Here is a 24,341-nt window from a genome sequence, read left to right as displayed (position 1 = left end):
GAGGAAGAAAGTGCAACTGCACAATTCCAGCCAGAAAGAAATGAAGAATGAATAGTGGAGATCCAGGCATTCCTGCAGAGATTCAGGGGTTCAGCTGGGACTGTGGAGAGTCTGGGTCCTTGCCAACTGGATGTGTGTCCCCAGCTGCAATCTCCTGGCCTGCAGGGGAGTCTCACTCACCTGCCAAAGGAGAAAGCTCAGGCACTGTGCTCAAACGGGCTCGTCTGATGCAAAGCTGTCAGAGCAATGTGAGGGCAGAGCCAGCCCAGCTGTGCCCAGGGCAGAGCCCAGCAGAGCCCTGGCAGAGCCCAGAGCAGCCTCAGCACCCGCAGAGCCCGGCTGCAAGGAGAGAAACCAGAAACCACCCATCAGCTGAAGGCTCCTGTCCCCTTGTCCCAGCTGCCCACAGAGCCCAGGCCATGCTGGCTGTGCCCAGAGCCGTGCCCAGAGCTGCCCATCACTGCTGCCTTTGGGAGCAGAGCAGGAGGGCAGGACATTCCCAGCCTGCAGCCAGCCACAGCACATCCAGCCCTCAGCAGCTGCCCAGAGCAGGAGCCTCCTTGTGCTTGTTGCCATCTCCCAAAAGCTCTGATCCCACCATGCCAAGCAGGCCGGGACTCACCTCACGCCATCCTCCGCTGGGAGAAAAGCTGGTCCCAAATGATGTCCTCAGCCTTCTCCAAGGGCACGGCCCATCCACGCTGCAGCTGCTCCCAAGCGCTTCCCAATCCCGACTGGACCTTACACTGAACGCTTCTTCGAGAAAAACAAACAACAAACTGTTGAAAAGTGATTAGAGACAAGGGGAAGCAATAAAAAAACTCTTATCTCTGTCAGGGATCTGAGGAAGGCCCAACCCCCTCATGCTAGGGAAAATCCCACCCATGGGGGAGAGAAGCCCACACTTTCTCTCTTCCCTCCTGCACTGCCTCCCAAAATAACAGTGATCCCAAAGCAAACAAGGGCAGTGGAGCAGCCCAAGCCATTCCTTGCCTGCAAAGCACAGCAGCCCCTGCACAGGTCCTGGAGTCCCACCTCTGCTCCCACCATGGGGGTTTGTTTGTGTCGGGCTGGCTGCCCCAGCCCCAGCCTCAGCCCAGGCCATGCTGGGTGGTGGGGGCTGTTAGCAGGGCCAGGAGCCAACTCCCATTTTGTATCCACCCCAACCCATGCCCCCAGCCCTGCCAAAAAACAGCTGGGCAGCCAACTGAAGTTGCATCTGCCCAGCACAGTGGGAACCTTTTGTTCCCAGCCAGTCTGAGCAATGTACAAATCTGGGAGCATTTCCCCGGCTGTGGACTCATCTGCAAATTCGCTGTGGAGCCTGGCTTTGGAGAAGGTGCCAAAAGTTCATAATCTTCAGCTGCCAGTAGCCAAGTTGAGGAAGAGGTTATCATCCTTGATGTTGTCCTTGCTGTCTCCAGCAGCCCCACCTGGTACAGCTTCTCCAGGGGCTCCTTCTCCTTCCCTGGGGGTCAGACCAGGCTGTCAGGGCTCTGCCCAGGGCCCCAGCTGTCAGGCAACTGGGACAAGCAAAACCACCTTGGATGGCAGCCACCAGTGCTGGGTAGAGCAGCTCAGCTCCAGCACAAGGGCTGCATACTCCCACCAAACAACCCCAGTGCATTGATATAGGCAAGGAAAAAAGTCTGGGTTTCCTTGCTTCTGATTGCCAGGGCATGTGTGGAGCTGTAACTTACCAGGGCCCTGCAGCAAAGTGTGCATGAGGCTCTCTCCCTTCATCTATGACAGGTGAATATCCTGTATCCATGGTTCACAGAACAGGTCTTCTAAGGAAGGTCTGTCCAAGAAGTGCATGGATAAGCACCACCTGATAAGTTCTTGGCACTCTGGGCAGAGAAACCAGAAACCACCAGTCAGCTAGAGAAGGCTCCTGTCTGCTTTGCCCCACTCTTCCCATGCCCAGGCCATGCTGCTTTTGTGCTCCCAGCTGGGCCTAAACTTTCCTATCAATTCCCTGTTGTGGAGGAGAGCAGGAGAGCAGGACATGTGCCACCTCCTCAGCGGCTGCCAGAGCGAGATGCTCACGAGCCCGCTGCTGTCTCCCAGCACTGGTATTCCCCCGTGGCCAGAGATGAGGATCCACCTGGAGAGAGCCGCTGTGGCAGCGAGAGCTGATGGTCCCAGCTGATCTTCCGGCCCCTCCTGAAAGGGTGCTGCCCGCAGACCATCTGGTGCAGCAGGATGCCCAGGGACCAGATCGTTGCTGCCTCGCCATGGTACCAGCCCAAGCGGGTCCATTCCGGGGGGCTGTATGACAGTGTTCCTGTGGAATACAAATGGAGTTCATCAGGGGGATGCTGCTGCTTCCAGAGCTTGGCCCCAGCATCCCTGGGCATGCAGGGGCTGCCCCAGTGGCACATGGGATGACTGCTGCACTCTCGCCAGCACCTGGGATTGTGTACAAACTCAGGGCTGGACAAGAAGCCACTGGTGTTGGAAGAGGGCAGCAGAAGCCCCAGCAAGGCCTGACCATGACATATAAAGAAAAAACCCACTCAGGGCTGGGGGAAAAAAACAGGTCCTTATCTTCCCTACCTGCAGTGCCCCAAAGATATTATGAAGGCAATATTTTATGTTTTCATAAAATATTATGAAAACAAGGTGAGTGGAGCAGTCCAAGCCCTTCCTCTTGCCTGCACACCAAACTGGCTGGTGCACTGGTCCTGGCCCCCTCCTCTGCTACCCCCACCCACGGGTGCTTTTGTCAGGCTGCCTGTTGCTGCTCCAACCCCAGCCCCAGGCAGAGTGCTGGGCAAAGGCCGCCAGCAGGGCTGGAAGATGCCTCCCCACCCAGCCCCGCTCAAAAGCAACTCAGGTAAAGACTCAGTACCCTGACTGGCAGCAAAAGGGAGAATCCTCGCTTCCACACCCAGCTTGGCCTGTGAGATGTTGGGCCATGAGATGGTGGGACGGGGAGCACACCCCTGCCCGGGCTCACCTGCAAAGTCAGTGTAGGCTGTGTCCTGCAGGTAGGTGCCACAGCCAAAGTCGATCAATTTTGCCTGGCCAGTGGCCAGGTCAACCAGGATGTTCTCTGGTTTGATATCACGGTGCAGGACCCCGCGGCTGGTGCAGTGCCGTACGGCCTCCAGCACCTGGCGGAACAGCTCCCGTGCCACCTCTTCAGACAGGAACCTCCGTGCCCGAATGAAATGCAGGAGGTCCTGAGACCGCTCTGGCCGCTCCAGCACCATCACGATGCTGTTGGGGAGCTCAAACCACTCCAGCAGCTGGACCACACCAGGGAAGCCGGTGGACACCTTGTCCAGCAGGACGATCTCCAGGGGTGCGCTGGTGCCGTCGGGCTGCGGGAGGACCACGGTGCCACCAGTGGGACTGATGTCGTGCCAGGACAGGGGAACCCCTCAGCCAGCCCGGGATGCTCTGCGCCCTGCGCTGGCCCCACGCCCGCTCCCCATCGAGGCGTCCTGGTGGCTTCCCCCATGCCGGGCCTCGCCTCATCCCCGCCCGGCACGGCCCGGCTGTTCCCGCTGGCCCCGCTCACTCACCAGCTCGCCCCAGCGCCGGACGCGGTTCCGTGGCACCCTTTTGATGGCCACCTGCAAGCCAAAGGCAGCAGCGGGCTGAGCTCGCCGCCCGCCCTGCCGAGCCCCATCCTCCTGCTTCCTTCTCCTCATCCGCCTCGTCTTCCTCTTCCTCCTCCTCCTTCTCTACCTCCTCCTTCCTTCTCCTCCTTCTCTTCCTTCTCCATCCTCCTCCTCCTCTCCCTCCTTCCTCCTCCTCCTTCTCTTCCTCCTCCTTCCTCCTCCTCCTTCTCTTCCTCCTCCATCCTCCTCCTCCTCTCCCTCCTTCCTCCTCCTCCTCCTCCTCCATGCCCGCCGCCGGCCCCGCCGCTCACCGGGGCGCCGTCCGAGAGCCGCGTGGCTGCGAACACTCTGCCGAAGCCGCCGCGCCCCAGCAGCGAACCCACTCGGTACCGCTCCTGCAGGGCCTCCTGCGCCTTCCCTGCGGGCGGGACGCGGCTGTCAGCGCTCGGCCCGGGGCCAGGAGCGGCCCCCGAGCGCCCCCCGAGCGCCTCGGGCCGGCCATCCCCAGGCCTTCGGTCTCGGCAACGGGACACGGGAGGCTCGGGGCCGGCGGCCGCGCTGCCGAGCGGCGGAGCTCGGGCCGGGGAAGCCGCAGCGGGGGCGGCGGGAGCGGCCGTGCCGCGTGTGTCCTCCGCGGGGCCCGGGAGGCGCCGGCGCCGGGGCCGGACCCTGCGGCGGGGCCGGGGCCGGGCTCGGGCCAGGCGGAGCCAAAGGGCGGCGATGCCGGCCCAGCCCCAGGCACTGATGCCCGCCCGGCAGCGCCACCGCCAGCACGGCCAGAGCCGGGCGGAGGCGAGACCGCGGCGGGGCGGGCGGGGCCGGGGACGGGGCAGCCCCGCCCGGGGCCGGGGGCGGGCAGGGGGCATGGCCCGGCCCGGCATGGGGAGAAGGAGGCGGGGAGAGGAGAGGGACACCGGGGAAGGACACCGAGGGGAAGGTGTCCGACAGCGGGGGAGGGAGAAGAGAAAGAGAAAGAAGAGAAAAACTGCTTTTGCTGCCGCTGCTGCCGCCGCTGCTGCCGCCGCCGCCGCTGCTGCCTCTGCAACTGAAGCACCGAGGCCGTTTGTCCGCGTGTCCGTTCCCCGCTCGCCCCACGAGCCCCACGGCCGAGCCCCGCGCGCCCCGGGGACAGCCCCTTCGTCTGTCCAGACACGGGAACTTTGCAGTGTGGAGCCCAGATCCAGAGTCCTGACTCCTGCACACTGGCAGAGGAATCCCCTCTGCTGTGTCGCTGCTGTGCATTGTCCTTGCTGAGGCTCAAACACCCTTGGGGCACATTCCCTTGCTGTAGGATTCCTACCTGACCCAAGCACTGCACTTATGTCTCCAGCGTTGCTTTCCAGTAAAAACAGGGGAAGGAAAACTGCGTGTAGCTCATGGTATTTTAGAGTGTTTATAACTTGCTAAATGACCCATCTTAGAGGTGAGATCCATTTGGAATTCATGGCATGGAGAAGTCGTGCAACATGGAAAAGGGGAGCATAGAAAGAAAGAGGAAAACATCTTAGATACTTTCTTTCATTTTCATTGCACTTCTGCAAAGCTGTTCCACTTCTCCAGGAATCTTCTCCTGTCTGCTCTTGACAAGAACCTCTCATGGAGAACAAGGTCGAGCTTCTGTCCCAAGATTTGCCACCTGCTGCAGCTTCTCTTGGCTTTCCACACTGCACTGTGTATGCAGCACGACTTTTGCAGCAAAGCAGGCCAAATGTTTAGAGAACTTTACATGTCCTTTCTTTTCCTGGGGGGCTGGGGAGTTGTGCCACTGGTGAAGTGGCACAATTGTGACTGTTTGTCCTGGTTTAGGGCAAATTTTGTGAGGAAACCTCCAAAAGGAGTCCGTCTACAAATCAAGTTCAAGCAGCCCCTCTCCCTACTATTTCAGGAGATAACTTCCCTGGAGAAAATGGAAAAAATCAGTTTATTTAACAAGTAAAGTGTTCACAAGCATGAATAATATGAAATAAACCCCCTCAGAGTTCTGAAGAGATGGCAATTCAGAAAGTCCTTTTTGTGGGTTGTAGTTGGCTCACTCGGTCTCTTCTCAGTCCCTCTGGCACTGGAATGCAGCTTCCCAGACCTCAGTGGGCCACAGGTGTGAGCTGCCAGTGTTTTTCTGGGTTTTCAGTCCAGAGCAGGTTTAAACAGTTCTAAGAAAAAGGAAAGTCTGTGATGGTTATTAAATTGTTCAAATGTTCAACTCCTGTTTGTTGGCAAGAAACCTTTCTGTGCCTCTGAGTGTCACCATCCCTGAGCCCAAAGGACACAAACCTGATGAGTTGTGGTTCCCACTGCAGGGGCACTTGGGACCTTGGCTCTGCACAGGAGAGCTCTTCATCCACTTTCTCTCTTTTCCTCCCTCTGGGCATGGAGGAAGCTCCTGACTTCAGCCTGTGACTCGTGTGTGGAAAGAGAAAATCTGGGCAGAATCGGGGCAGGGTGGGTTTGGGGGGACCTTGGGATCTGTGCTGGACACAGAAAGTGTTTTCCATTGCTCTGAGACTGGCTACTGTGCCAAGTGGATTTAATAGCCAGCAGAGGAATGACTTCTGCATTTGATGGAGCTTTGCCTTCCCTTGGCTTTGTTGGCTGACTAGAAATGAACATCCCTCTGTGTCTTCAGGCAGCTCTTACTCCAAGGAAAGCAGGTGGGGGTTGGAGCCAAGGAGCTGAAACCTGCAGGTGCAGCCTGGGCTGGAGGGAGCTCAGATTTGCACAAGGCTGCTCTGAGTGCCAGGGCTTGGATGGGGGAAATGGTGGGGTGGGGGTAGGGACAGAGTCTGATGGATTGTCAGCCATCAAGGGTCTTGATTTTCATATCTATTCCAACTGCATGAGGAGGTACTTGAATTAAGTGTCAAGTGGAGCTTGCACATATTCATTTATGTGGAGTAAAAAAATGAAACAGGACCTAACAAATCTTTTCTGTGTCTTTGTAAAAATAAAGCATTCACTTTGAATACACTACTAAAGCCTGCCTAATTAATCACAAAAGATTTGAAAACTTAAATCAAATTATTCCAAGAGGCTTGGCTTGTTCAAGTATTCTGAGTGTTAATGAGCTTTGGGGCACTATTTCTCCAGTGAATCTAACTCAGAGTACACAAATTATTGTAATTCCTTTTAAATGTCTCCTTGAGAGAGTTGCTTGGGGGATGAGGGTCAGGGCTTGTGTGTCCTGCTTGGCACAGCCCAGGCAGGGCTTTCACAGCCCCATCCCACACTCCATTTCCCAGCTGGAGCCGCTGGTGCCTCTGAGTTCTGCTGCGCCAGCCCCAGGGAGGACTTGGGGTCATTTGGTCTCTCAAGAGCTGGGCTGGGAGCTCCAGAGGTGGCTGTGGAGCATTGCCTGTGCTGTGCCAGGGACTGGCAGACACTGCTGGGCTGGGATAGAGGCTCTGGGGGGATTGGGGTTCCAGGGCAGGGCAGTGCTGGGGTTCCAGGGCCGGGCAAGGCTGGACCTGCCCCTTCCTCCCCCACACACAAAATGTTCCCAGCCAACAATCTCCTCCAGTCTTTCACACCAGGCAACATTGGAGGTGAAATCCCAATTCTGGACATGGGCACCTGGATGAGAAGGAGAATTCTGTTCCATAGGAAGGAAAGCACAGAGCTCCAGTGTTTGGAAGGCAGATGAGAGCCTCACAAAGCCAAGGTCGGCCAGACTTGTCAGGAATGGCAGATTGTCTGCAGGCAGCCTCTGGATATAGGGAATTTTGGAGACAGAATCCCAATTTTGGCCATGGGCACTTGGAGAAGCAGGACAGTGTTGTAATACGGGCAGCCTCTCTCGCCGCGATACCCCGAGCAGTGGAGTGCTGGGCGGTGAGAGGGAAGAGAACGGGCGGCTGCTCCCCCTGTGAAGCTCTGCAGTCCCACTTGGTGTGGGGAGGCAACACAGGACTTGGGGGCGAACAGGAAGGTTTTATTCAGTGAGCCCCAAGACCCTCTGGGGAGGGCGAACAAAGGTTTTATACCAGAACTCAAGAGGCGGGGTATAGGAACAGCAACCAGTGAGGGTACGCCTGGGGAAGAGTCTAAGGAGGGACTAACAGAGCACAAACCTATCAGGGGAAACAGGGGAGAGGAGTAACACAAAGTAACCAAAAGGGTGTTGAGCCTCACTAAATAGACAGGGAATGCTCTGGAAGCAGGGGAGGAGGCTACGAGGAGTGACAGGGAATGTTCTGGGGAAAGGGGCAGGGAGAGGGAGGATTGACAACTTGGAGGGGAGGGGTGTAGGGAAGAGCTTGGGAAGATTGACACCTGGGGAAGGGAGGAGACTGGTGGGGGAGGTTGAACATACACAGAACAAATATCAAACTAAAGAAAAACACACAAGAGGACAATTCTTTCCCATAGGAAGGAAAGCATGGAGCCTTCCCCAGTGTTTTGGGCACAGATGAGAGGTGACCCTCATGAAACCACTTCCAACCAGACTTGTCCTGGCAATATTCCTATGGGAACAATCCCTGGATAAAAGGACATTTGGACGTAAAATCCCAGTTCTGGCCATGGGCACTTGGAGGAGAAGGAGAGTTCTTTTCCACTGAAAGGAAAGCAGGGAGCCCCAGTGTTTCCTGTCCCAGTGAGCCCCAGTAGCAAAGACCTTTAACATGCCAAGGTCAGCTGGACCAGTCAGGCAGTCCACGGGAGGCCAAACCAGCCAGACCTGTTCTGTGTTCCTTTGGTTGCATGGGGCCCCATAGTGTCAGAATTGCTCTTTAATTACAAAAAGACATACAGTATCACAATGGACCCTTGGTTCAATGGGGTCCCACAGTGCCACAATAGCCCCTGGGTTCCATGAGACCTCCTAGTTTCACAATGGTTCCAATGATTCCATGAGGCCATGGAGTGTCCCAATGGTCTCCATGGTTCCCCAGGCCCCACAATGACACGTGAGTCCTCTGTTCCATGAAACCCACAATGTCACAATGGACCTTTGGACCATGGGGGTTTGCAGTGTCACAATGGTCTCCTTTGGCTCCACAGTGTCACAATGGACCACTGATGACACGAGGCCCCACAGTGTCACAATGGTCCTCTTGGTTCTGTGGGGACCCCAGGGTCACAATGGTCTCACTGGTTCCATGAGGCCTCACAGTGCCACAATGCTTTGCTGATTCCATTAGGCATCATAGTATCCTAATGGTCTCCATGATCCAATGTGTCCCCCAAGTGTCACAATGGTGTCCATTGTTCCATGGTGCCCCACAGTGTCACAATGGTCCCTGGGTCTCACAGGCCCCACAGTGTCACAATGGTCCCTAGGTCTCACAGGCCCCACAATATCACAATGCTCCCTTGGTTCCATGGTTCCTGTGCTAGTGCATTCCCTCCTCCCCTTCTCAGGCCGCCCTGCCAGCTGAGAAATCCTCACTGGGCCTCGGCCTTGGCCAGCAGCCCCTGGGCTCAGCTCCTCTAGAGCTCATCACAAGCACGCTCTGCTCCAGGCACTGCTGCTGCCCAGCCAGCTCCTGGCTGCTTTAGGAGCAGCCCTGGGAACTGTTTGTGTTCCCTCGGTGGCACAACATCCCTGTTCTCACCCTGCCAAAGAAAGCTGCTGATGCCAAGTGCTGCCAGGATGAAACATGGCTGGGACTGCAGCCCCTCTCTTGGGGCCCTACAAACAGCGCTCCAAAAGGAGCCCTTGGAGCTCTCCTGGGCCCGCGACTCCCTCTGAGTGGGGCCTCTCCGAGCCGGGAACTCTCCCGTTTGCTGAATTCGGGGATCCCCAACAACGAGGGAGCCTGGGCCGATCCCCCCACTCCTCCAGGCTCAACCCTTCCCTGCAGGGGAGATGCCAAAGCATCCTCAGGGAGCATTTCCCTGCCCTCAGGGTAATTTCTCAAAGGTACCTTGCACTGACTCTCTGTGTCTGTGTGCACACAGGAGTGCCTGTGCTGGGAAATGTGGCAGAAATGCTGCTCCCTGAGGGCTCTGAGTGCCCTGGATAGCTGAGCCTGTCAGGCCTGTAAGTGATGTCAAGTGATGCAGCCTAAGCTAAGTTAAATGCTGCTAAGAGTGTTCTTTTGCTATAAGTTATAAGCTGAGCTAAAGAGTATTAAATGATATTCCTCTGTTAAATTGAAAAGTCGTAGGTTAAAAGTTATGTTAAATGCTGTTCATATCTGTTCTTTTGCTAAATTTTGAAGTTGAAGGTAGAAGTTAAGGTTAAGGTATAAGTTAAGTCCTGTTAAATTTGACCTCTGTTCAGCTTTTGGCCCATATTCCTTTTATCCTTGCCCTCACTGTCCTATGTGTCCCTATGCCACATAAAGGGACAGTTCTCTGATCATTTCTGGATTGATTGCCTGAATTTTGTTTGGATTTGTGGTTGATTTGTTTCCTAGGCGTTCCTTAAGTGTGAAGTGTTCAGTCAGGAGCAGAGTGACTCTTGCCAGGGAACTTTGTGGTGCTGTCGCTTAATATTAAATCTGGTTTTTGCTGCTCCCTTGCCGGGGACTTTTCAGCGCTCTCAAGCCCTCGTTGGTAACAGGGTGAAGGAGCCCTGGCCCAGGCTCTGGCCCTGGGGGACACAGGGACACTGCCAGGGGTCCCTGTCCCCCTGTCCCACCCCCCACAGCCCTGTGTCGGGCTTTGGGGTCGATCTCGTGGAACATCCTCTGGGGGAGGCTGCGGCGACGGGGGCAGGGGGACCCGGGGGGACAGGGGACCCCCCTGTGCATGAGCAGTGTTGGACTTCTCTGGGGGAAACTGGGGCAGAGTGACCTCCTCAGTGAAATCACGCAGCCCCTGAGATGTCACAAAATCACACAGCCCCTGTGATGTCACACAGCCTCTGTGATGACACACAGTCCCTGGGATGTCACACAGCCCACTCTGAGATGTAACAGGCCACCTGGGATTTTATACAGCTGCTCTGTGATGTCACAGCCTACTCTTTGAGGTTCCAGTCTGCTCTGTGATGTCATAAAATCTGCCCTGTGATGTCACAGCCCAACCTGGGATGTCACAGTCACCCTTTAATGTCACAGCCTGCTCTGTGATTTCACAGTCAGCTCTGTGATGGCACAACCCACTCTCTATTGTCTCAGCCTTCTCTGTGACATCACGCAGCTGCTCTGTGATGTCACAGAGCCCTTATCTATGATGGCAGATTCTCCTATGTAGCCTCACAGCCCATTCTGTGACATCACACAGCCAGCCTGAAATGACACAGAAAACTTTGTGACATCAGAACCTCTCCTATGATATCACAATCTCCTCTGTGATGTCACAGCCTGCTCTGTGATGGCAAAACTCACTTATCATGTCACACAGCACCTCTTGGCCTCACAGACCCATCCTTTGATGTCACACCTTCAGTGATGTAACACAGCCACCCTATAATGTCACAGCACACTCTCTGACCTCACAGCCTGCTCTGTGATGTCACATAATCACATAAACATAGAATTACTGAGTTGGAAGAGACCTTTAAGGTCATCAAGTCCAACCCATGCCCTAACACCACCTCAGCTAAACCATGGCACTGAGTGCCACATACAGTCTTTCTTAAAACATATCCAAGGATGCTGACTCCATCACCTCCCTGGACAGACAATTCCAGTACTTTATCACCTCTTCCATAAAAAACAATTTTCTTAATATCCAATCTAAATTTCCCTTTGTGCAGCATAAGACTATGTCCTCTGGTTCTGTCAGCTGCTGTGAGGAGAAAAAGACCAACCCCCACCTGACTGCAACCACCTTTCAGGGAGTGTAGACAGTGATAAGGTCACCTCTGAGCCTCCTCTTCTCCAGGCTAAACAACCCCAGCTCCCTCAGTTGTTCCTCACAGGACTTGTGTTCCAAGCACCTCACCAGCCTTGCTGCCCTTCTCTGGATACGCTCCAGGTCCTCCATGACCTTCCCAAACTGGGTGGCCCAGAACTGGACACAGCACTTGAGGTGCTGCCCAACCAGTGCCGAGCACAGGGGAAGAATCACTTCCCTGCTCCTGCTGGGCACACCATTCCTGATCCAGGCCAGGAGCCATTGGCCTTCTGGGCCACCAGGGCACACTGCTGGCTCATGTTTAACTGGGCTTTCGACCAGTGCCTCCAGGTCCCTTTCTGCCTGGGCACTGACCAGCCACACCATCTCCAGCCTGTAATGTTGCAGGGGGTGTTTGTGGTCAAAATGCAGGGATGGGCACTTGGATTCACTAAGCTTCATCTTATTGGACTCTGCCCATCCCTCCAACCCTTCCAGGTCTCCCTGCAGAGCCCTCCTATCTTCCAACAGATGGACACACGCTCCCAGCTTAGTGTCATCTGCAGATTTACTAAGGAAAGGCTCAATCCCCTCATCCATGTCGTCAATAAAAACATTGAACAGAGCTGGCCCAGCACAGAGCCCTGAGGGACACCACTGGTGACTGTCCCCAGCTGGATGCAGCACCGCTCACCACCACTCTCTGGGCCGGCCATGCAGCCAGTTCTGAGCCCAGCACAGAGTGCTCCTGTCCCAGCCGTGGGCTGCAGCTTTTCCAGGAGTGTGCTGTGGGAGACAGTGCCAAAGGCCTTGCTGGAGTCCAAATAGACACATCCACAGCCTGTCCCGCATCCACCAGGAGGGTCACCTGGTCATGAAAGGAGACCAGGTTGGTCAAACACTACCTACCCCTCCTAAACCCCTGCTGGCTGGGTCTGACACCCTGACATCAGAATGCAAAAGGGTTACAATGGGAGTTTGGAATATCCCATGCAGATGCTACTTCTATAGTGAGAGCTTGTCCTATATGTAGTTATCATAATGGGGGTCATGGCATGGGATGGGGAGTTAACCCTCGAGGTCTTTCATCTAACGAACTTTGGCAGATGGATGTTACTCATGTAAATAGCTTTGGTCGCCTAAAATATGTTCATGCTACTATAGCTACATATAGCAAATATCTCTGGGCAACGGCTCAAGCTGGGGAAAAGGCATTACATGTTATAAGGCATTTGTGTAGTTTTTTTGCAGTAATGGGAGTGCCAAAGCAGATCAAGACAGACAGTGGTACTGCATACATTGGTGGCAGGGTGGATAGGTTTTTGAAATCATGGGGGATCAAGCACATTACAGGAATAGCACATTCTCCCACTGGACAAGCAATAGTAGAAAGAGCAAATGGAACTTTGAAGAGATATTTGGAAAAACATAGGGAAGTTGGAGATGTGCAGGAAAGGCTAATGAAAGTGCTCTTTGTTCTTAATCATTTGTGTATATTTGGGGATTCGGAGGTACCAACTGCAATGGTACATTATGGACAAAAAGAAATGAGCAAAAAGGACAAGGAAGTATGGGTCAGGTATAGGGACCTAAAACAGGTATTTGGCAGAACCCAGCAAAGGTCCTATATTGGGGAAGGGGATATCTTTGTGTTTCCACCCCTACAGGTTCACTCTGGGTGCCAGCGAAGTGGACCAAACTGGCTCTGGATGATTCATCTCGCAGCCCCCCTGGCGGATCAGGATCAGAGGAGAATTGAAGAGAAGCTGATCCACATAGTGGGACACCTTCTTCAAGAGATAAGAGGACTTTCCCCAGTGATCGATCAACTTTTGCCTTCAGAGTCAACTTTTCTGGCAATTGTTACGAGTGTTGAAGCTTTACAGACTGCTCATATACCGGGACCAAAGAATCCCGAGTGCCTTGGTTGTGGGAGTTTTAATTGTAACAGTTGGGTTGCTTTTATTTGTGCGGGTTGTGGAAAAACGTACTGGGAAGACCAAGTATTTTTGAAACTACATTTGTGGTGTAGAAATTGTGCCTTTCAAGCACAGGGAGAGACTTGGAAGAAAGATTTAATACAAGATACAGGCTTAGGAGTTGCTTTAGCTTTGCAGTTATTTGAAGTGCCAGAACAAAATATATTAGCTTTTTCTAGGTGGGAAGCAGAACACGCTCGTGATAGGTTGATTAGACAGGCAAATTCAAAAATTTTATCAACAAGGTGCCAAAAGCAGGTGAAGGTTTCTATAAGACCTTATTTAAGAAGACAAATAGTAGGAAATCCAGACCTAGAGTTAGATAGGCTTATTGAAAATGTGCAGGCATTAAAATTAAAATCAAAGTGGAAGTAATCATGAGGGTGATAAGGTGGATAATCTATCTTGTTCCTTTGACTAATCTTTGTTGTGAAATAATGCAATTTAATCAGCCCAGAGAAAATATTTGGGTAACCTTGGCTAACATGACTAATCAAAGTTTGCTATGCCTTAGCTCGGGAGGGGTGACAAGTCCATTTCGCACCTGCTTAACAGGTGTTCCTGTCTGGAGACCAGAGGAATTTTGCGGGTTGATAAAGAACCAAATGCTTTGCAAGAACTTTGCAAAGGTGAAAGGGCCAGACAAGAGCATGGGTTACACAGAAGCTCAGAGAGATGGCTATAGGCAATGTTTGTTGGTACTTTCACTTAAAGAAACATTACAATCTCCACCAGAAGAATTAGATCTCTTTGGAAGTGCCAATGCTAGTTTAGGGAATGTTTCGACAGGAGGATGGTTTAGCTTTGTTCCATTGAACTTGCAGAATTTAAATAACCCAAGAGAAAAATGGGCTTCTCTAGACTCTTCACTGGACTAAGGTAGGGTAGCATCACAGTTATATTCCAACTGTGATGGTTCCAAGATAACCAAACCCTTAAGGTTGTCAAAAGGCGTATTTTTGATCTGTGGAGATAGAGCTTGGAATGGAATACCGGTAAAACCACAAGGGGGACCCTGTTACCTAGGAAAACTAGCGCTGTTCCATCCTAATATGTCCTTGCTAATGCAATGGGACAGGTTAGGGAAGACAAGAAAAAAGCGTGGCGTGCACGACTTACAATGTGATCAGGTTGGACAACCTCAGTTTTGGAGTACCTTTAAACAGGTAATAGTGGCAACCCTGTTACCGGGAGGAGCTGCCAGAAAGGCTATGGTTTTAGCTGAACAATTGGGATGCTGGGCTAAAGATGAACTTAATAAAACATCAGAGATTTTAGCCATGCTTGCTATGGATGTACAAAGTGTAAATCATGCAGTACTGCAGAACAGAGCAGCCATTGATTTTTTATTGGCCCATGGACATAGATGTGAGGAATTTGAAGGTATGTGTTGCATGAATCTCTGACAATTCTGTATCAATACATGCTAAGATTAAAGAACTACAACAGGGCCTTCATCAATAAAAAGAGGAAGATGGTCTGGGGATAGAAGAATGGCTTAAAAGCTTAGAAATTGGTCCTTGTCTAAGAACCTTTATTATGTATGCAGTGGGAATCTTGATTGTTGTTTTACTGCTCTTGTTAATCTTGCCCTGCCTGTTTAGCTGTCTTCAGCATCTAGTAGATTCAAAGATGTGGACAGCTAATTTAATGGTTCAAAACAGAAACAGGGGAAGTGTGGAGAGTTTTGTGGATAAGTGTCTTCAGGAGAGAGGCCATGACTATGTGCAGTTAGTGAAGCAATAGCTGAAAATTGCATAGTGCAGCAATAGTGGATGTAGCAACAATATCATATGTCCTTGGGTAAGCTAGTTCCCAGCAGCAAAACGGTCAGCAAAAAGATAAGTATAACTGAAGGTAGAAAGTCCCCCCAAAAAAACGAAGCAAGCATAGAAAGTTCCCAAAGGCGGGGTTGACCCCTTTAGATACACCAATAAGGAGCTTAAATTTTGCAATGTGTATGAGCTTGATTATAACGGGTATAACTGTACATACGTGCTTGGAATAAACTGAGAGTTGTTGAACATTATAAAATGTGCTTGTCTCCTGTCATTTTCCACAAAAAGCTGTGCAGAAAGAAGTAGTTACTTTGTACAAGGGGATGGGAATGAAGCACTTTCTAGAAATCAGCAAATTTAGCAGAACAAGCTAACTGCAAAAGGCTAATTAACCACTGGCTATTTGAGCAGACAGTCTTGTAAAGCATGTGCAGAAACAGAGGTAAAAAAGTTGAAGCCTGAGGAAGCCTTCTGAGCCTTCATCCAAAATGACCAGCAGGAGGCTGGCAACTGTCATCATTAAGCCCAGAGTTACACAAGCTCACCAGGAGACTGAATTGCAGAAGATGAAAGTTTAATACAGAAGCTCTCTCTTTTATAGACAGTTTTGACACCTTCTACTTGACTGGCTATTTAACAAAAACATCTTTCTCACAAACAGTCCTTAAGAACAGAAAATCAGAATAGAAAAACACCACCTGCTGGTTGTTTATACTAACAAGTTATCATCATTTCTGCAACTCCCTAAAAGGTCTCACAAGCCACTGTGAAAAACGAATGTCGTGTCTCCCTCTCTGGCCAGGCTGTCATCCACAGATGACCACCTCGTGCAGAAACTGCACATGTGCTACAAGGGCTCATATAATGATGTAATTAGTATACATGTTGCAATATGAAGGTTAGGAAAGTATAATGTGTACATTAAGTTAAAAAGTTTAAAAGCTTGTAGTGTGCAAGGAATGGACAAGTGTGTTTTTGGTGGAGCTGTTGCCCTCACTCTGCTGTCAAATAAACCAAATAGCCGCTCTCTAAGGCCCTACACCATGGAGTACTGTTTTCTGGCCTTCTTTTTGGGTGTCATAATCACAGTATGTTTCTCATTTTCTTCTTAGAACCTTCTAAGCATAAAGCGAGTAAGACAGCATGTTGTGTATTGACAAGGTGGAAACAGGGTAAGTCAGGACAGAAGAAACATTTCCAAGTCCCCTGCTGGGACAGGAAAAGTTGGGAAACAGTTCTGGGGAAGAGTGTCCCTGCCACAGCCCTCAGCGCATGCACAGGATGGCGGCTGGGGCTGAGGCAGCCTCTGGGCTCGGTGGAGGCCTTCCAACACAGAACATTGTGCTGCTCCGAGGCAGCTCCCCACTCCTGGTGTGGTGCCAGAGTTCTAAGAGCTAGACTGAGTTCTGGTAGTGACTTCACTAATCTACAGAATGCCCCTTCTACAGTGCCTGGTCTGGTGCTCTGCCATCTCACACACCAGAGTGGGATTCACATACTGCAGCCCAGAGTTAGGTTTTTGCAACATTGAAGTGTGTGTGGTTGGCAGGATTGCTGGGGATAAATCTCTGCAGAGCTAAAAAAAAATGTGTGCACCATCCCTGGTGGCTGGATTTAAATAGGCACAGGAATTTTGGAAAGATAAGGACATGATAGCAGAGAATAAAGTAAAAATTGGCTGAAAATAAAAGGCGGAAAGGCTAAAGGAGTGATTTGTGCACGTTTGGGGGTTTATTTGTCTTGCATGCAAAGCAAAATCAGAAGGTTCCAAGTGCCTGAAAGATTGGAAATGTGGAATGTCCTCCATAGCAGAGTGTTGGACCTCTGGATCCTTAAAACAATTTTATTGTGCTGGAACAGTGGCAGTTTGAGCTGGTGCCTCTGGCGGATCCTGAACAAAGAACCTTTGGGCTTTTATACCCTGCCAGCTGAAGTGTGATAGTCTGGGGCCTTCCTGCTGTGTCTGAGTGGCCGGTCACTGGCTGGCACCACAGGTCCCCAGGTCCTCTGCTGAGCCATCCCTCTCCTGCAGTCAAGTTTAGTCTGTCACTTTTGGCTTTTCTCTCTGATCCACCATCAGGACCACAAGAGCACATCGTCCTGAGGATGTAAAAATGCCTGTTCTTGCTGGAACGTTGCTGTTGCGTGACACCCTGCAGGCAGAGCGGGCAGCTGTAGGGATGTTGACTCGTTTCCCTGGTGCCAGCCCTGCTGCATGCATTAGAGCTCCTGGGCCTTGGTGCTCGCTGGGATTTGGCCTGGCACCCCTGGGAGTTACAAAGCATCTTCAAGGAATCCCCACAGGTTAAACCACATGATTTAGCCTGGGATTTTAAGTTGTTTCTCAACTTGAAGAGGGCCTAAACAAGTCTGTAAAAGGCCTAAACAAGTGTCCTATGAATTCTCTCCCTGGCAAGTTCAGTTCCGCCCCCGAATGCCCCTCAGCGTTCTCAAGGCAGTGGCAGGAGCCGGGTGCTGACCCGGAGCCCCGTTGGGCAGGGAGAGCGCGGCACAGAGCGAGCCCTTGGCGCCCGGGATGGCCACAGGCCCGGGAGAGCCGGGCGGGCAGCGCCAGGGCCCCGCTCAGGGCCCCCCGGGCTCCTCTGGCATCGGTTCCGTCCCCTCGGGCGCTGAGCGGGGCCGGTGCCGCCGCTCTGCCTGCGGGGCTGTCTGTGCCCGGCCCCGATGGAGGCAGGGCCGCGGCTGTGGCCCCTGGGCTCGGGGTGCCGCCTGCCCGGCGCTCAGCACCGCCCGTGCCGTGCCCGTGCAGCGCGACCCGGCGGGGCAGCTCCGCCTCGGCCCCTCGCCACAGCCGTCCCGGCACGGCGGCTGCCCCTGGGCCGCGGCAGCCCCGAGCCGGACTGTTATGAACAAAACAGCCTGGCTGGGACACTTGGCTGGAACTAAGTACTGACATTGAAATGTTAATTAGCTAATCGCTCCTGGGAATCACCTACACCCCCACCCAAACTAGGACTAGGATGCAAAATAATCCAGTGGAATCATGGGAGGGAGTTTTGGGGATGAAAAACACCCCAAAATGAAAAAGAGGGGCACAGTGGAGGGGGCTGGATGGGTGTGCTGCTTGGGGAAAAGGGAAGCCCATCCCTAGTCTGTGTTTGACCTGTCACCATGACCTGCTGAGGACCAGATTGGACTGGGCTGTGGGAAGCAGGCACAAGTAAAACAAACACGCTTCCTGGTGTTACCAGGAGGGAAAGAGAGGGATAGCTGCTGCTGGACCTTGGCAGCAGGCTCTGCACATCACCCCACCCTTTGGCTACCAGTGTACCAGGAGGAAAGGAGAGGGGATGGTCTGCTGGTTGGGACTGCAGATACAGGCTGGACACATCTTCACCTCTGGCTACCAGCGTGCCACGGAGACTCCAGGGACAGACTCTGCGGGACTTCGTGCCCTTCAGCTACTGGAAAAAGCTACAACACCCCCCTGCCGAGCTGACTTTTTAATAAAGAGCTGAACACTAATAAAGGCATAAAACCTGTTCATTTCAGTCCTGTGCTCGGCAGAGACCCCCAGCACCCTGCACACCTTGGTAGAGATCCCAACCCCCCTGCATGCCTCACATAGGATTCCAAATCTCATGCATGCCTTCAAGTGGACCCCAGTGCCCTCCATGCCTCAGAGGGAACCTAAAATATCCCTGTGTGTCTCACAAGGGACCCGAGCCTCTCGTGCACCTTATGGGGTCTCCAAAGCCCCCATGTGCCTTATGGAGAAGCCCAGGCCAGCAATGCCAATTGTTTTGCCCTGGAAATCAAGTGTTGGTGCTGCTGTGTTTTTGTGCCTCTGGGGCTGTTCATCAGCCCTATCAGGCCCCAAGGACACACAGCTCTTCCCTTCCCTTTCCTTCTGGCCCTTGCCCAGAAGAGCAGACCCTGTGCAGCACCCTGGATTGGTGGTGGCCCATCAATTAGGTCCTACCAAGTGTGTGTTAACTGGGGAGGAGCTTTGTTTTGCCTGCTGGCATTGCTGCTCAGGCTGTGTCCCTGGAGATGTTCTTGAGGGCTTCCCTCTTTTCCTGGACATGCCACTGGAGGATGTCCAGGCCCAGATGATCCCACTGAAGGAGATGTGCCCTCAGCCCCGGGACGCTCAGCATGGGCTCCCCCAGCCCCTCGGGGCCCCGCCACAGGTCACAGCAGCCCCTGCCTGGCTCCTGCCTGCCCTCACCGTGGGCATCCACGGCTGCTCCTGGCCATGGAGCTCAGCCAGGGCTGGTGCCGGCTGGGCTTTGCTGGTGGTACCACCCAGACACTGGGGTGACAGCTCCATCTCTTTATTGAAATGCAAGAAGGGCAGACAGGGAGAGGGGGGTCACCTACAGTGTTGTTTAGAGGGCAGAGCCAGGGGGCTCAGGGGCAGAGGAAGGGCCATGTTGGCCTCAGTTGGGGCTGGAGGGTTCTGGGCTGATCCTGGGATTGCCAGAATAACTCGGGAATGGGCTGGGATGGGACAGAGGGAGATCAAAAATGGATGAGGGCAGCTTGGGGATACCCATGGGGAGAGGAAGAAGCAGTGGGATCTAGAGGGTGATAAGAGGTTTCCTCGTAGATGGTTGTTCTGGGGTCCTCTTCTCAGAACTTCTAGAAAGGGCTGACCACATCCTTACTACTGCCAAAGTTGCTGCATCGCTGTCTGGGTGTGAGGTGTAGCCACTGTCTTTCATCTCCTGTCTAGAAGCGTGACTGTGCAAAGAGAGAAGTGGCTGAGGCCCCAGCTGCCAGTGGCACACAGGGACCCTCCTGCACAGCAGGGCCCAGAGCTGGCAAGGCTCCCCAGCACGGCTGGAGCGGCTGGCACACCTTGGCCCAGCTGGACAGCTGCCCCTCGAGGCCCCGGCGAGCAGGGGACGGCTCTGGGCAGGCTCCCTGGCCAGGAGCGGGCCCCAGAGCGCCTCTGCCTTTCAGGGGCCATCTCGTCCCCGCTCTTTCTCCTCCCTACCTTGCTGTGCCTCTGCCCTGTGCCCCTGGGGCTGCTCCTGGCCAGGCAGCCTCAGGGGGAGCCAGCACTGGCTGCAGCCCCAGCAGCCCCCCAGGACAAGGCCCAGCAATGAAGAGGCCAAGGAAAGCACTGGGCAGCAGCAGAACCCTCAGCAGAGTTCTTTGCACAGCCATGGACTGGCCACAACTCCACTGCAGCCTCACTGGGAATCTTCCCTGACTGTCAGCAGCCTTTAAAGGAAGCTCTTGGAGAATGAGATCAGCAAAACACTCACCATTTTCTCATGCAGAAATACCAGATTCCAGCAGAGCACATCATCAGGCCAAGTGCTGCAGCAGCCACAATGGCCACCAACTTCATCAAACAAGATGTTCCCCAGCAGAAATCTCTTCTCATGCTTTTCCAGATTTTGTCAGCACGTGTTGAGGTGCCAGCTGCATCTTGGGAGCAATGGGAAGAGTGAGCCATTGCTATGCTGCACTGCTGAGCTGGCAGCACGGTGGATACGACCAGGACGTTCTCGCTCTCTGTTTTCCCCAGAGCTGGGGCCTGCAGGCACCTTGCCGCCTCTTGGCACAGGACTGCTCAGTGCCCAAAGCCCTGAGCCTGCATGCCATAATTCCTCTCTGCTGTGCTCTTCTGCTCCCAGCAATACTTGTCAAAGAGGTGGATAAAGACAAGGAAAATGCCCAGAGTTTTGGAGCTGCTCCAAAACTCCACCATCCAGCAAACAGCTGCCTCTCTGCATCTCCCCAGAGAGCGGGAAATTGCAGGCATCTCAGGCCCATGGTGCAATTTGAGCTCCCTGTCAGCTGGTGGCAAATGCCTTCCTGCAGAGGCTGGGGAGAAGCTGCAGCCAGCCCAGGCTGGGAAACAGCCCTGCAGGCCGGGAGAGCAGCAGCGGGGCAGCGAGGCTGCCATGGATCCCTTCCCACTGTGCCAGGCAGGGACTGTCCAGATGTGCAGGGAAAGATCCTGGCTGCTGAGTCCCAGGGGAAGGGGGAGGGAAATGCACCCACCATGCTGTCTCTCCAGATCACTCAGGATTTCTTCCAGATGTTTGGATTCCTGCCGGGATTCACTACTTCCTCTATGTTTGTTCTTTCCTCTCAGGGGATCTTAAGAGAAATATTTCTATTTCCCAGGAATGGATCACAGAAAACCCATGCTCAGCCTGTGGAGTCAGCGGGGACACACTACTCACCCCTGTGATGGGAGATGGGCTTGCGAGCAACATCCACCAAAGGACCTGGGAAAGTCTTCTCTGCAGCCACACCTGAAACTCAACAGCCACAGGAGCTTCTGTCATCTCTGCAGATCTGCATGGGCAGCACTGAGCCCCAGGAGCGGTGAGGGGATGGCCCAGGGCCAGGGCATACACGTGCATGGTTCTGTCCTGGCACCTGCAGCGATGCCCCCCTGGCCAAGCTTTGGGCTCTGAGCTGGCAGTTCTCCCAGAGGGAAAGGCCTTGACCTACCCTCAGCATCTCCCAGAGGCTCAGTAATGGCTATGGGTTGGGAATCCAGATCCTCTTCATCCTCACGTTCAGCTGCAAAGAAAGGCAGGACAGAACAGCTTCAGTGACACTGCTGAAGATTCTCCTTCAGGCCGCAGTGGCAGTGAGTGGCCCTGGGTGATTGGTGCCCTCCAAGTCATTCCCTCAGCTCTGCCTTCCACTCAGGAGCAGGGGCAGGGGGACCACGAGCCTGCAGTGGTCCCACACTGGGATGGAAGGAGCCCCTTGTGGGAGAGTTAGGGGAGAAAGGACTCCCTGGAGCTGCCAGCAGCTCTAAACCCAGCCCCAGTGGAGGCCAGGGCTTGGCAGCAGCAGCAGGAGCAGCTCAGGCTCCCTGGGGCAGGCAAAGGAGCTGTGAAAGGCTCAGCCCCAGGGCACAGCCCTGGGCCCGGCCCCTTCCCTCTCTGCTCTTCTCTGGAGCTGCACAGAGCACACAGAAGGACACACTGGCATTGTACATGGGTGGAAGATGGACAGCTAAATGCTCCTTCCTCCCACTGACAGCGATCCTTCTGTGGAATCACTGTTGGGCACAGGAGTAGGAATTTGGGGGACAGGATTTCCAGAATCCATCGAACTTCAAAGGATCTTAAAGGAAATCTCACATAAATATTTGTCTGGACAATGATTTCTCTGTTAGGAAAGGGTTGCTGATAACCTACCTTCACCAGACTCCAAGATCCTTAAACCGTGGTTTACCAGTCTTTCCAAACGCTGCAAGTCACGGTCCCAATCTAGAAAGGAGCACAGATGGGAAATGTTCCACGGTGTGCTGGGATCCCCCCCTTCTATGGGGAAGTGAGCACTTCAAGGGGCTCAGGTAATGCTGTGAGCCCGCACAGCCAAGCAGCAGAGAGGGCAGCTCAAGGCTCAGCAGGGCTCAGGCCCAGAGGCACAGCAATTACCTCCTGTGACTGTGCCTGGCAGCGCCTCCCTTCCTGCAGCAGAGGCTGCCAGTGAGCCACTGCTTCCTCTGGGAAGCTCAGCCTTCAGCACAGCCTCTCCTTCCATCTCTGGGGAAAGGAAAAGGGACAGCTGGATCAGGTGGGGCTGTTCCCCAGCAGGAAGGTGACATCTTCAGGAGGAAAAGCTTGTCTAAGTCATGGACGAGATTCAGGATAAAGACGAGGTTATTGGGGCTGCTCCAGGGCCCACCCTCCTCCAAACATCTGCCCCTCCAGATGTGTTCAAGGACTGGGAAATTGCAAGGGATCTCAGGGTGTGCCTGGGCCATGGTGCACTTGGGTCTCCCTGTCAGCTGGTGGCAAATGCCTTCCTGCAGAGGCTGGGGAGAAGCTGCAGCCAGCCCAGGCTGGGAAACAGCCCTGCAGGCCGTGAGAGCAGCAGCAGGGCAGCGAGGCTGCCATGGATCCCTTCCCACTGTCCCGGGCACGGCCTGTCCAGATGTGCAGGGAAAGATCCTGGCTGCTGAGTCCCAGGGGAAGGGGGAGGGAAATGCACCCACCACGGCGTCTCTCCAGATCACTCAGCTTCTGCTCTATGTATTTGTATGTCTCTAGAGCCTTATTGTTTCCTGTAGGTTTGTTCTTCCCTCTCGGAGGACCTTAAGAGGAATATTTGCATTTCAGATGGATGGATCCCACAAAACCATGGCTCAGCCTGTGGTGTCATCAGGGACACACAACTCACCCCTGCGATGGGAGCCGGACTTGTGTTCAGCAACCAGGAATGGAGCCTGAAAAGTCCTCCCTGTAGCCACACCTGCAACTCAATAGCCACAGAAGCTTCTGTCAGCTGGTTCCTGCCAGGTTGTCAGTGATTATTCTTTTAGGAACATTACCAGTATACCTGCATGAGACTTAAGAGGCAGGAAATCTTCATGGAGCCAAGGTGCTGGAGAAGCCTTCCTAGCATGCTCATCTAGAAGGGAGCACAGATGAGAACCAGTTCCTGGTGTGCTGGAATCCCCCTCTGCCTGTGGGAACTGGGCACGGCAAGGGGCTCGGGCAAGGCCGTGGGATCCAGAGGTGAAAGGACAAGGCCAAAGCTGCACAGGGGCCTGGGCAGCTCTGGGCTGTATCTTGGCCAGTCTCCACACTTTTGGTAGGCCCTGGGCCACATCCCTGGGAGGGCAGCTGGAGCAGCCCAGGGCCCACGAGTCTTCACTCCCTCCCACAGAGGAAACCCTCCCCAAAGCCCAGGGGAAACCATCCCCAGCGCTTCCCGGGGAGCAGGGAGCGCTGTCCTGGGAAAGGGCAGCCAGGCTGCCGGCTCACCTGCGCCCCGCGCTTGCAGCGGAGCAGCCTGGGCAGCCCTGGCAGGCAGGGCCACGGCCAGGAGGAGCAGGAGGAGGAGGCGCAGAGCAAGGGCCATGGTGCCTTGCCCTGTGCCAGTCCCGCCGCTCTCGCTGCCACCACTGTCCTGAGGCCGCTGTCCCAATGTCAGCACCACTGCTGCCACCGCCGCTGCTGCCGCAGCAGTTGTGCTCCAGGACTGCCTGCTGGGGCCTTGTGGTGCTCTGCAACCACGGGGCTCTGGGACCTCTGTGACCTCAGAGCCTGCTGTGAGCTCAGCCTGCTGTGACCCCAGAGCCTGCTGTGACCTCATGGCCAGGCTGGAGTTGCCTGCGGAGTGGGTTCTGCCTTCTCTGGGAAGGAGCTCATCCTGCCCAGCAGCTCTGCCCAAGGGCTGTGACACAGTCCCAGCCCAGCTGATCTCACAGCTTGGGGCATGAAGGGATGGAGAGCAGCCCGGCCAAGAAGGACTTGGGCTGCTGCTAGAGGAGAGGCTGGACATGAGGCAGACATGTGTATCCAAAGGAAAATGCCCAGCAGGTTGAAGGAGGTGAT

At 54.0% G+C, this 24,341-nt stretch overlaps 1 protein-coding gene across 1 annotated transcript; it reads right to left on the bottom strand.

Moving 5' to 3' along the window:
- Window positions 1–1,743: 1,743 nt before the first annotated feature.
- On the bottom strand, window positions 1,744–11,894 carry LOC144247836 (serine/threonine-protein kinase pim-1-like). The gene is made up of 6 exons (XM_077789493.1): window positions 11,836–11,894; window positions 3,884–4,313; window positions 3,534–3,584; window positions 2,963–3,329; window positions 2,108–2,287; window positions 1,744–1,850 (listed from the first exon to the last, which is right to left on the bottom strand). The coding sequence occupies exons 1-6, from the start codon at window positions 11,892–11,894 to the stop codon at window positions 1,744–1,746; spliced, it is 1,194 nt and encodes a 397-aa protein (XP_077645619.1).
- Window positions 11,895–24,341: the final 12,447 nt, after the last annotated feature.

The sequence above is a fragment of the Lonchura striata genome, chromosome 34 (assembly GCF_046129695.1).
Source record: "Lonchura striata isolate bLonStr1 chromosome 34, bLonStr1.mat, whole genome shotgun sequence".
NCBI classification, from domain to species: domain Eukaryota; kingdom Metazoa; phylum Chordata; class Aves; order Passeriformes; family Estrildidae; genus Lonchura; species Lonchura striata.
Note: the sequence above shows the minus strand (reverse complement) of the source record. Positions and strands in the feature narration are given on the sequence as shown.

Coding starts and splice junctions, on each gene's coding strand:
- LOC144247836 (XM_077789493.1), bottom strand. CDS start 11,894: ATGGATGAGGGGATTGAGCCTTTCCTTAGTAAATCTGCAGATGACACT. Junction 3,585..3,883: donor GGCTCTCGGACGGCGCCCCG/GTGAGCGGCGGG, acceptor TTTGGCTTGCAG/GTGGCCATCAAAAGGGTGCC. Junction 2,288..2,962: donor AGCCTACACTGACTTTGCAG/GTGAGCCCGGGC, acceptor TGTATTCCACAG/GAACACTGTCATACAGCCCC.